This window comes from Panthera pardus, unplaced genomic scaffold (genome assembly GCF_024362965.1).
Source record: "Panthera pardus isolate Hobbes unplaced genomic scaffold, ASM2436296v1 HiC_scaffold_6, whole genome shotgun sequence".
Classification (NCBI taxonomy): domain Eukaryota; kingdom Metazoa; phylum Chordata; class Mammalia; order Carnivora; family Felidae; genus Panthera; species Panthera pardus.
Window position 1 is genome coordinate 119701806 of NW_026526991.1, and position 12867 is coordinate 119714672.

The following is a 12867-nucleotide window of genomic DNA, read 5'->3' on the forward strand; positions in this document are numbered from 1 at the left end:
CTTACACTATGCTAGTCTCACTCCTAGTCCAAAACCAGTTCTTCTAAGTTTGGGGGTTGCCTGTGCCACTGTGACATTAGGGTCTTGAAGCCTCCAAGCCATCAGGTGGCTTGGTTCAGTTCCTCTGTGTGAAGTAGTTTTTGCCTTTGAGCCTCCCTAGGCCCAGAGCTTTCTATAAAGCCATAGCCCCAGATTAGAAACCATTTTTCTGGGGTTTTTTTTTCCTCCCACAGTATCCTTTCATTCAAGCTACTGCCTTTGAGGAGTGAATTTCTTCTTTTACCCAACATGGAGCACATTTAGTCTTTTTGACCATACAGGAGCTCTGGGGCGTCTGAGTGGCTCAGTCGGTTAAGCATCTAACTCTTGATTTCCGCTCAGGCCGTGATCTCACAGTTCGTGCTTTTGAGCCCACATTGGGCTCCATACTGACAGTGCGGAACCTGCTTGGGATTCTCTCTCTCTACCCTCCCCTGCTCATGTTTTCTCTCTCTCTCTCTCTCTCTCAAAATAAATGAATAAGCTTAAAAAAAAAAAAAAAAAAAAAAGGAGCTCTATTCCCGGCTGTCATGAAATCCTGCAGCCAGAGCCCAAAGGCCTGTGGTTTCAGCCCCTGTGTCAATTTCCTAGGGCTGCTGTAACAAAGTACAGCAAACTGGGTGATTTAAACTACACAAATGTTATTGTCTCACAGTTCTGGATGATAGAAGTTTGAAATCAAGGTGTTAGCAGGGGCGTGTCCTCTGACAGCTGTGAGGGAGGCGAGGGAGAACCTGTTCCATGCCTCTCTCTGAGCTTCCGGTAACCTCGAGTGTTCCTCGGCTTGGCAATGGCATTTCCCCTATGTCTTCACATTGCCTTCCCTCTGGGTGTGTCTGTATCTGTGTCCAAATTTCTCCTTTTCATAAAGACACAGACATATTGCATTAGGGCCCACCCTGAAGACCTCATTTTGACTTGATCGTCTACATGACCTTATTTCCAATTACGTTCACACTCACAGGTACTAGGACTTCACCATCTTTCGGGGAGACACAATTCAATCCATAACAACCTGGTTCATTGCTTTACATGTCTTTACCAGAGAAATGTTTATCTTATCTTGCGCATTATGTCTTTCTGGTCTCTCGTTTGAAATTTTATTTATCATGGAGCATAGGGTATACTAGATCATAGACTCACTACATACCATTGTACTTCCTTCTCCCCTCACCAAAAAAGTCCTAAGTGTTCAAACCAGTTTTCTTTGTGTTTCTGAACCAAAGACCTTTCAGCTTTACCTTATGCTGTTCTAAGAACATTTTGTCTTGTAAATTTATGGCCACAATTATCATTGTCTCATACACCAAAAGTGTGCATTAAGATATTTATGAATATAAAAGAAATATATAAATATATATTATATATATTATATTTGTAAATATATTTAAAAAGAATACCTTTTTAAAATTTTTTAATGTTTATTTATTCTTAAAAGGCGGGGGCCTTTTAGAGCCAGAAACTGAAGCAGGCTCCAGGCTCTGAGCTGTCAGCACAAAGCCCAACGTGGGGCTCGAACTCACCAACCATGAGCTCATGACCTGAGTGGAAATCAAGACTCAGATACTTAACCAACTGAACCACTCATGTGCCCCTGGTTTATTTCTTAAATTCCATATATGAGGGGCGCCTGACTGGTTCAGGAGGTATATAGCATGCGACTCTAACTCAGGGTCATGAGTTCAGGCCCCACACTGGGCGTGGAGCTTACATTTTAAAAAAAGACAAGAAAAAATTCCACGTATGAGTGAAATCATATGATATTTGTTTTTCTCTGACTGACTTATTTCACTTAGCTTTATACTCTCTAGCTCCATCCATGTTATTGCAAATGGCAAGGTTTCAATTTCATTCTTTTTATGGCTGAGTAGTATTCCACTGTGTGTGTGTGTATACACACACACACGCACACACACGTATATATATACATACATACATGTATGTATGTATATATATGTATATAATACATATAATACATATAATATAAAATAATATAATACATATAACACATAATATATACATGTATGTATACATGTATGAAAATATATGCATACATGTATGTATACACATATATACATGTGTGTGCATATACATACATGTATGTATATATATATAAAGAGAGAGATGAATAGATAAAGAAGATGTGATATCACATCTTCTTTATTCATCAGCCAGTAGACTGTTTGACTATTGCAAATAATGCTGCAATAAACATAAGGGTGCATGTATCCCTTTGAATTAGTGTTTTTGTATTTTGCAGGTAAATACCCAGTAGTGCAATTACTGTAGTTCTATTTTTAAATTTTTGAGGCACCTCCACACTGTTTTCCACAGTGGCTGCACCAGTTTGCATTCCCACCAACAGTGCAAGGGCGTTCCCCTTTCTTCACATCTTTGCCTGACCTGTTGTTTCCTGTGTTGTTGATTTCAGCCATTCTGACAGGTGTAAGGTGGTATCTCATTGTAGTTTTGATTTGTATCTCCCTGATGATCAGTGATGTTGAGCATCTTTTCATGCGTCTGTTGGCCATCCGTAGGTCTTCTTTGAAGAAATGTCTGTTCATGTCTTCTGCCCATTTTTTAATTGGGTTATTTTTTAGATGTTGAGTTGTATCAGTTCTTTATATATTTTGGATACTAACCCTTTATCGGATATGTCATTTGCAAATATCTTCTCCCATTCCGTAGTTTGCCTTTAAGTTTTGCTGATTATTTCTTTTGCTGGGCAGAGACTTATTTTGATGTTGTCCTAATAGTTTATTTTTGCTTTTGTTTCCCTTGCCTCTGGAAACATATCTAGAAAAGTGTCACTATGGCCAATGTCAGAGAAATTGCTGCCTGTGCTCTCTTCTGGGATTTTTATGGCTTCAGGTCTCACATTTAGGTCTTTAATCCATTTTGAGTTTCTTTTTGTGAATGATGAAAGAAAGCATGGTCCGGTTTCATTCTTTCGCATGTGGTTGTCCAGTTTTCCCAATACTATTTGCTGAAGAGACTGCTTTTTTCCCATTGAATATTCTTTCTTGCTTTGTCAAAGATTAATTGACTATATAGTTGTGGGTTTCCTGAGTTTTCTGTTCTATTCCATTGATCTGTGTCTATTTTCATGCCAGTACCATACTGTTTTGGTTACTGTCACTTTGTAATATAACTTGAAATCTGGAATCGTAATACTTCCAGTTTTTTTTTTCTCAAGATTGCTTTGAGGTCTTTCGTGGTCCCATATTGGTGGAATGTGTTTCCATTTCTTTGTGTTGCCTTGAATGTCTTTTATCAGTGTTTTACAGTTTTCGGAGTACTGGTCTTTCACTTCTCTGGTTCAGTTTGTTCCTAGGTGTATTACTATTGTTGGTGCAATTGTAAATGGGATAGTTTTCTTAAATTCGCTTTCTGCTGCTTCATTATTAGTTATAGGAATGCAGCAGGTGTCTGTACATTGATTTTGTCTCCTGAAACTTTACTGAATTCATTTATCAGTTCTAGTAGCGTCTTCGGTGGAGTCTTTAGAGTTTTCTATGTATAGTATCAAATCATCTGTAATTAGTGAGAATTTTAGTTCTTGCTTATCAGTTTGGATGCCTTCTATTTCTTTATGTTTTCTAATGAAACCCTTAAAAACTCTCTGTTGCATCTTAGTAAAAGTCATTTTTGCTGGTATTCTGCCTATGAAATAGGCAATGAGTTACCTTTTCCAGACAAGAATGCATTATGGGTTGAACTAGGTCCTCTGCTCCCAAAAGATGTTGAAACCCTCACCCACAATTCCTGTGCACGTGACCTTACTTGTAAAATGGGGTCTTTGCGGATGTAATCAAGTTAAGATGAGGTCATTAGGTCATTAATTCATTATGACTTGTGTCCTAAGAAGAGGGAAATTTTGACACAGACACACAGGGAGAATGCCTTGTGGTGACAGAAACAGAGAATGGAGTGATGTAGCTGGAATCCAAAGAACATCAGAGGAGGATGGCTGCCACCAGAATTTAGGGAGAAGAAGGGAAGATTCTCCTGACTCAGAGAGGGAGCATGGTCTCACCAACACCACGATTTTGGACTTTCAGCCTGCAGAACTCATATGAGGGAATTAATATCTTTAAGCCATCCACTTTATGTTACTTGGTTCCAGCAGCCTTAGGAAGCTAATACTTAAGGCAATTGAATAACTTCCATGACGTCCACATTAACTAGATGGACAGCCACTGTCCCAAATGAGTTCAGTGACTTTATGTTTCCACTTTGCATTACATGTTCTGCCATTAATTTTCACCATAAAGGAGACATTTCCCCTTGATTGATTAGAAACTTACTTCTTCCAAGCTGCAAAACACATTCTAGCATTAAGGAATCAAATGTGATAAGCCTTGCGTATAAATTGTGTATAAATTTGCCTGTCACTTTCCTGGCAGTCAGTAAGTGATCAACAAATGTGTAATAAAACTGAATCTGAAGTTCATTCCACTGAGGCTTCTACTGTTATCAACTTAGGTTGCTAACGCACAAAGTCCCTACTTGTCCTCAGACTAAAGTGTATCACCGAGGTCCCTGTGCCCTCTTGCTATAAACATGTCCATGCCTCCTTTTCTTACTCATTCCTTCCCTTCCTCTTCATGCAAGTGCCTCTGGTCCTCCTACCTTAAATGTTAGCCCTCCGGAGAGCAATCAGAGCCTGCTTTCTCTCCTTCCTTCCCCTTCTCCAGGTTACTCTACTTGCCTTCCGGCTTTACATCTCACAGACACAGCTCTTACCTAGGTCATCGGAAGCCTTCAGATGCGAAACTGGTTTCCAGTTCTCTCACTTGACTGCACGCCAGCGTGTTACTAATGAGCCTCCCTTAATTCTTAAGATGCTCTCCTTTTGACTTCCAAGTCACCAACCTGTTCTAATTCTCCTCCTACTTCCCGGAGCTCCCTTCTCTGTCTCTCCTGGTTACTCAACTCTGCCGGTGCTCTGAGTATTAAGTGTTGGAGTCACTAGAGATTTTAATTTTGGGGTCGCTGTTACACACTTTGTTTGCCCCTGCTTAATCCGTCAATAAAAATCGATGGCTCTCAGGATAAAATCAAGTTTTTCAGTTTAGCATGTAAGACCTTTCATAAGAGCTCCCTTTCCCCTACATGGGCTCTCTAATCTAGGCGTAACAAATGACTTACTGTTCCCTGCTATTCCATGCTATTCCACGCTTCTGTGCCTTTATACGTGCCTTCACCTAGGTGGCAGGTCTTGTGCCTGGTCTTGCTGCACTCACTCGTCTTCTGTGGTTAGCTGGCCATCTGCTGGGGTGACAGGGTGACTGGATCTTGTATTTCTTATCACTGAGCAGGCAAACTGAGTCCTGTGATCAGATGCGCTCAGGGTTCTTAAAAGCAGCAAAAGAAAACAAGCTCCAATGCACAGGGACCGTTCAAGTCTCTGGTGGCACCGCCTTTTGCTCCTGGCCCATTGGGCAAAGCCAGTCTGATGAGCCAGATTCTGTGTTGGAGGAGCTGCAAAGGCCATGGATGCCAAGGGAGCCACCCTACTTACCTTTACTGGGCTTCACCTTCTCTTTGTTACTCCATTCGTTCATCCATTGGACAGGTGTTATGATCACCTACTATAAGTTAGGCTCTGAGGATGCGGGGTCTTCTTAGTGCTTGGAATTTGTATTCTTTTTCTTAAAGTTTACTTATTTATTTTGAGAGAGAGAGAGCACGCACGTGTGTACAAGTGGGGAGGGGCAGAGAGAAGGAGAGACAGAATCCCAAGCAGGCTCCGCACCCTCAGCACAGAGCCCTATGTGGGGCTCAAGCCCACGAACTGTGAGATCATGACCTGAGCCGGGATCAAGAGTCAGACGTTTAACCATCTGACTAGTCCACTCAATAACAGTAATACCAGGATTTAAGGTGGTGCAGTGAGGTGGGGTGGGCCTGAGAAGGCCTCTCCACTTCCCCATTTCTGCAGAAATTGCCACCTCGTTACTCAGAATGACCTACTTATGGCCTCCTCCCCCCAAATAGGGAGGGGGAATTGGAGGAAAGTGGTCAAAAGACACAAACTCCAGTTTTGTTTTTTTTTTTTTTTTTTTTTTTATTTATTTTTGGGACAGAGAGAGACAGAGCATGAACGGGGGAGGGGCAGAGAGAGAGGGAGACACAGAATCGGAAACAGGCTCCAGGCTCCGAGCCATCGGCCCAGAGCCTGACGTGGGGCTCGAACTCACGGACCGCGAGATCGTCACCTGGCTGAAGTCGGAGGCTTAACCGACTGCGCCACCCAGGCGCCCCACAAACTCCAGTTTTGAGATAACCACTGGGGAATGTATGTAGATCTTAAAAGTTCTCATCACGAGGAGAAAAACGTTTTGTTTCTCTTCTTTTTCAAAATATCTGTATGCGATGACAGCCGTTAGCTAAATTTACTGTGGGACTCATTTCACAATATACGTAAGTCAGGTCCTCATGCTGTACATGTGAAACTTACACAGGGCTGTATGTCAATTATAGCCCAATAATGCTGGGGTGGGGGGAGGATAATCAAAAGCCAAAATAGAGAAACAAAATAGAAAATGTTTATAGTGTGTCTGTTTCAAAAATAATCACTGAAAAATTACTGAATTTCCTTGGTAACCGATAAATTTAAGCATGAAATTGTGTGAAAACAGCATTTCCACTAAATACCCAAACTTCAGAGGTGAGCGAGAGAAAAAGGCACAGTTTAATCCTGAGGCCCCAAGCTGTTCGCCTGTTGATAGGAATACATAGCTGTTTGTAACCTCAAATTCATACTTGTGCAAATTACATAGACCAGAAGTCCCAATGAAAATCGCTTTAAAAATAACGATCTAAAACTTCCATATGAAGTATATTTATTTTTCTCTAGGATTAGGACAGATTGCATTGGCAGCCTAGTCTTTCATAAAGAGGGGGGTGGGGAACAGAGTTGGGCCTTCATTTTCTCACAAAAGGCACAATGGGAAGCGCATCTGTGAACATTGCATAATTTGTTATGTTCTACAAAGAGGTGGGTTTTTGTTATACACATACCAAAGCTATTTGGTACTGTTTCACCAATGATCTCTATTCAGGTCCAGAAAAGAAATTGGCCTCCGCAGAGTGAAAGGAGAGTAAATTTTTCTTTAAAAATTAGATACAGATTATCACTTCCAAATGCAGGAGGGAATTTTACAAGTGACGGTGCACTGATTAGCTTTCCAATGGACATCCAGTCCTTTATGAAACACATACTAGCAGTGGTCAACTGTGACCAATGTGGTTTATTACTCTCCAGAAGAGCTGAACTGAGATTACCCATCTAATCTAATTGAGAAATGTTGGGTGAACTTGAACTCTTTCATGGACATGAATGACCAGAGAATTTATTTGATAAGACATTAAAAGCTGAATATGGTAACTATCTCTTTGATGGTTTGATACAGTCATTCCCTTAGTTCATTTGCATGCCTTTCATATTTTTTCGTTAGTACTCTGCTGGTGACTACATGAGCAGCCTAAACGAAAAAGGAAAAAAAAAAAAAAAAAGTTTCCGTACAACATCCTTATGGAAACATTAGAAACCTTACCTTGATCAGTAAACACTCCCGGCAGTCTTGAGTGGGTTAACACTTTAAAAAGTGACTCCAGCTTTCAAGAACAGTAATTAAATTTGGGGAAAATTTAATAAATGCACTGTTTTCTCGGGTGACGGTCCCTAAATTATTTTTCAATTTCATCCTCTGATTTTACTAATTAACATTTTAAAAAGACATCAGGAAGTTGACATATTATTTACCAGCCTCCTTTGCATTTTGTCGTAAACTGGGCAGTGCAAGCTATTATTGGTGGCATCTCGGTGCAACATTTATGGTAACTTTTCCAACAGTATGGTATACAGGTAGCATCAGATAATAAAGTAATAAACTGCTTGCTCTTCATACGCCGGCTAAATTCAGGATAAATGCTGTTGTATTCCCAATGGCTGTCACCATATAATTCGGATATATGCATCTCCTTCTTCTTCTGTTTAAATATTATACTTTAAAAACAACTCCTACAAACGCAAAGATAGAAGCTCGAGGTACAAATGACAAAATCGCGCTTCACGTTACTGGTGACTCTTTAAGTAAAATTTTTCATTGCCACTTTGTCCTTAAAATAAAAAGGCCTTTTGGTCGTGCCCATACAAGCATAATAAATTGTATATGTTTGTGATACTGAATGACTCTTGCCCATATGCTGCACCGCAAAGCTACATGAATGAGGCATTTACCAAATCAGGCCCACCACATTAAACAGAAAAACAATCTTTATTCATGGTAACTTATCAGTTTCAATTAATCAACCTTAACAATGGAAATTCTGATGTGTTCAAGCAACTTGAAAGCAATGGGTCATCTCCAGGGCAGCCATGTTGTGTCTTTGTGCCTAACGTTTCAAACAAAGCAACATCTCCAATAAATAGACATACGTATACATACATACATGTGCACGTATATACATCCCGATGCGTGACCACAGCTATGCCGCGTTCTGCCAGTAACCATGCATGTTTATTGCCTGTGATTTTTATCACGGTAAGTGTAATTGTTTTCCTTCAAAGTATTACTTTTTTGAGCTCTGCAAGTTTAAACAAAAGGAAAGAAATTTCCATTGGATGACCATCCTTTCAGTTTCTGTGCTGCTATGTGAATAGCATTGTGCAAACCATTCCAATGGTTTTGAAAAGGGGTAACCATTGGTTTGATTTGGTTACACGGTTTAGCAAAGAGCTCCCTCCCACTGCCTTAGGGTCTGTGAAAGGTCTGTGACCTGTTTAGAACTGCCAAGTGAAATGTCATGTCGCCCCTCCCAAATGGGAGTATCTGCATTCATTTGATCAGTATAAAAAATGATTGGGGATGGCGAGATCAGTGCTTTTGAATTGCAATTTATAGCAGTTTACAAAAATGCACATTGTTGGAAAAGAAAACATGGAAGTGTTTCTTTCTAAATTGCATTACCTGTGAAATGTCATTAGTCTTTTAAGGATATTTACATCCTTTTTTTATTATTATTTAGGAGACTTATTTCAGCTACAGAAAATCAGAATTTTCTCACATTATGATTTTTAAACTTGTGTTTTGGTTTTGATAGCAGAATTTAGAGAAGACGTTTCTGAGTTCTTAGGATAAACATAATTTGTTGTCGTTTCCATTTATTAACTCTCCAAGATAGTCTGCTAATCGGTTGCATTAGCGGAAGACTCCCAATGATCTTTCCCAGATTACAGAGGAGATCCATTTGTTGGCAAATGCCTTGTCTGCTGATTTGTAATAGTGAGTCCGAAATCATGGGCATACTAACTCTGCCAGGTTTCCGTTACTCCTTCAACAGCATGCTATGTAAATTTCTTTGTGAGAGGAATACTTTCTAAATTACGGTACCCCCCAGATTCATCTACATGTATGCACCGCTTCATAAAAGGAAATGTTCTTTATTTTCATTAAATACGCGAATGTCAACCGAAACGTGAAGGTAGGCTGTTCAAGTTCACAAAGGCTTAATGCAGCCACCTGGGTCTCTGGGTTGCAGAAAACAGCACCTTTTATATGATGTCTAGGAATCAGCACCTTTTTACGATGCCCATCTCTTTGCCCAGGCAAGTGGGTGGAACTGGGTGCTATTTTGAAGAATTCTTCCTTTAGGAAGAAAAGTGATCTTGGGAAAAGGGCCTCAGAACTTCCCTGGCTGATACTTGAGTAGAAAAAGAAAGGGCCTGCTTCAGAAAAGACTTGACCCAGATAGACTCCCTAGCAATCCACTTTGAACCTCCCCACCATTGAAAGGCGAGGTTGTCACGTTTTTATCTTTGTTCATGTTAAGCCTTGGAATGACAGCCTGTCTCTGTGTTCCCCTCTCCCACTGCCCCGGCTGTAAGTGTCCACATTGACACCTACCGGTGACCGCAGGCTGCAATTCTTTGTTGCCTTGTCCACGCTCCTGGCTTTCACTGGGATTAGCTCAGGGCCTTTGTTCCCCTTCAAAGCTGGAACATCACATCCCATGTTGTGGCTTTCCTGTCTCAGACCCCCAACGCTTTCCTCACAATTTACACACCAGGTAAATGTCCCTCCCTACAGAGCAGAGAGCCTAGCCTGAGTGGGGGGGGCGGGGGGGGGGTGGAACCTCCCCAGTCCCCAACTTCAGAACCCCTGCCAACTGGTTTTGTTTCCTTCTCCTTCATAATTTTCTATTTCATATGGAGGAAAGACTGAAAATGCAAATGGAAGTTTAAATCTTCGTTGGATCCTTGGGCCCAAACACGAGACAACCTCTGCCTTTTTAAATTCTCTTACAACTGCTCCTAATTCTAGGAAGGTGACCCTCAGCAGAAGGTCATTTACTGGCCTTGGTCACAGGCTCCTAAGACCATTTCTATAGTATGGAGCAGCAGGAAAACTGTCTCAAAAAACAGGAAAAAAAAAAAAAAAAAAAAAAACTTGTCTGACAAGCTATTCTGAAGGCCAAGGAGGATCTGACTGCCCGACCTCCCCCACTGCCCACCCGTCCTACTTCCCTTCCAGGTTATTTGAAGGGGCTCCCAACTGGGGCCAGACAGGGAGGACCCACTGAAACTGAGGCAAAGAGCTCTGCGTGAGGAGCGGGAAGTGGTTTATATATAGCAAGTAAAACAAAATGCACGTATGTCTCTTTTCCCGTGTTTTTAGGGAGGGTGTCTGGAACCCTGGAAGAAGAGTCTTTGGAGAAGCCATCGATACTCCAGAAGAGCCCAGTGAATGATGTGGACGCTACTGAGTGAGGGGCAGGGCCCTGGGCTGCGCAGAGGGGGACCACAGAGAGGACCCTCTCCATCCTGGCGTAAGGCCTGCCTCCCTGGCCAAGGGATACTCCCTCCAAGGCGCTTCTAACAAAGCTGTTCCGTCTCCCCGATGATGTAGACTAACTCGAGGCCTGCCCTTGAAACGAAGAGAACGCGTCCGCCCGGCTGTGCGCACCTTTCCAAACCCTCAAAGGCAGGTGCTCGCTCATGCTGGGTGAGAGGGACGCAGGGACTTCGAGGGGCTGCCAAAGCCACTGGGGGCGCTTCCTGGGCTCAGCAAGATGCCCCAAAACCTTAGGGTGGGGAGGAACGGACTTCAATTAAAAAAAGTTTGAGGCACTAAGCTTTCACTCCCTCGCTTATCCATCCGGTCTCTCTGTAACACCACGTCAAACTGATTTGCTGCCTCCTCGCTTGCCGATGAATCCCCGTGAAGGTGAACCTTAACGCCTGGTCCAAGGGGATTTTAAATTTCCTCTAGGGAGACCCATTCTTCTCTTACATGGGCACTGGGCTGCCTGCCCTATCTTAAAAGTCAAAAACAAATCTTTCGTAAGTGGGAAACTCATTGGAGTTTTGCCTCCTGGTAAGTATCAAGGCCAAGATTCACATGTCTCTCTGCAGCATGTCAGGTATCATTTACGGAAAGTCCAGTTTGCTTTCTTCTGTGCGTAATGTTCAGCTTGGTCCTTTCCATTCCCCTAACTGCAAGTGGGGCCCTGTCTGTAGCCCAGTTTCAGAAATGCAGACTCTGAATTACACGTTTCTAAAGCTATGTATTAAGTCTCAAGAACTATATTTGTAGTAGCTGTCACATAAAGCTGATCTACTCTGCTGTAAAGGAAGCTGGAGAGGCGATTTATTTGTGCGTAAAAGGCACAAGATTTAATTGGAGAGAGACGTGTTATTTTCAACGCAAGTACATGGGGTGGCATAGCGCCGGGGAGCATTATTCGAGCTTCATCTACTATGCACTATATGCCACCGTCTCCAAAGGAGTGTTGCCCTAGAAACTTGTTTTAAATCTGCTGCTATATATCAACACCTTGTTTTAGCAGTCCTTGGCTGAATTACAGTTACACAGTTTGGCGCTTCTTTCAAATTTCCTCCCATCAGTTTGGCTAAAGAAAGGAATTTTTCTCCTTTAGAAATGAATTGGCTTAATTAGTAAGTAGATTAATGGCAATTGCTGGTGAGTTGGTTTCCAGCAGAGTTTCACCAGAGAGGGTTAATCGGAGTCAGGTCTGGAATCTTTCCCAGAACTGGCTGCCAGCCATTTCCACCAACCAATCAACCCTACAAGAAACGGAGGAAATGAAATAGAATTTATATTCCCTGTACTACTATCCTGGGCAGAAATTCCTTGGAAGCAGCCTCCTAGGCTGGGCTGGGTTCAGTACAGACGGTTTCATTTCAGAATTTTAACAGAAACCTTGAAAGGGTTTCACCTTCAAGATTTATCTGAGGACCAAAGCAGAGTTTCAAATGGCACAGGGAGGCTCTCCACAGAACACTGAGGGCGCGTTGGAAACGCAGGAGGCTCTTAGTCAATTTCAGGTTTACCTAAATTGCAAAAACCTCCCAAGTTCTGTCCTAATCTGTTATCTACCAGAAGCCTTTAAAAAGTTGTGTGTTTTGCAGTCTTTTCCCTTATTTTTTCCATAGTGATAAAAATGCATTCATAGTTTAACTCGCAGCTGCGTTAGTCTTGCAAAAAAAAAAAAAAAAAAATCCCTGCTGAGAAATGCATATAATAGGAAAAACAGATCGGCTGGACAGCAGTGTAATTAATGCCAGAAAGGGCTGAGGCCGGTTTCATAGTTTGTCTTTTGAGGATATCAAGACGAGACCTGGTGAAAAATGACGCATGCTTTAGCATTTCAGAAAGCTGGCAACTGGCAACGCTGTTCCTTTTTTCTTTGACTTTCTGCCTCAGAACAAAGAGGTCGGCAGAACTCGCTAGGTTGTAATGAGTTCTATGTCCCTAGCACATTAAGTGCATCATGGAAACATATTGTATCGAAATAGTT

General features: G+C 41.8%; 1 protein-coding gene across 2 annotated transcripts in view; it reads left to right on the forward strand.

Annotated features, from left to right (window-relative positions):
- CUNH10orf67 (chromosome unknown C10orf67 homolog) overlaps positions 1–12867 on the forward strand; it is a 165367-nt gene that overhangs the window by 148081 nt on the left and 4419 nt on the right. The window contains exon 17 of one of the 2 annotated variants that reach the window (XM_053895153.1): positions 10725–11180. The exons of the other annotated variant lie outside the window; for it this stretch is intronic. Coding sequence (XP_053751128.1) covers positions 10725–10816 — 92 coding nt within the window. The 3' untranslated portion in view covers positions 10817–11180. Of the gene's footprint in view, positions 1–10724; positions 11181–12867 lie in introns of those variants that run through there. 2 annotated transcript variants of the gene reach the window in all.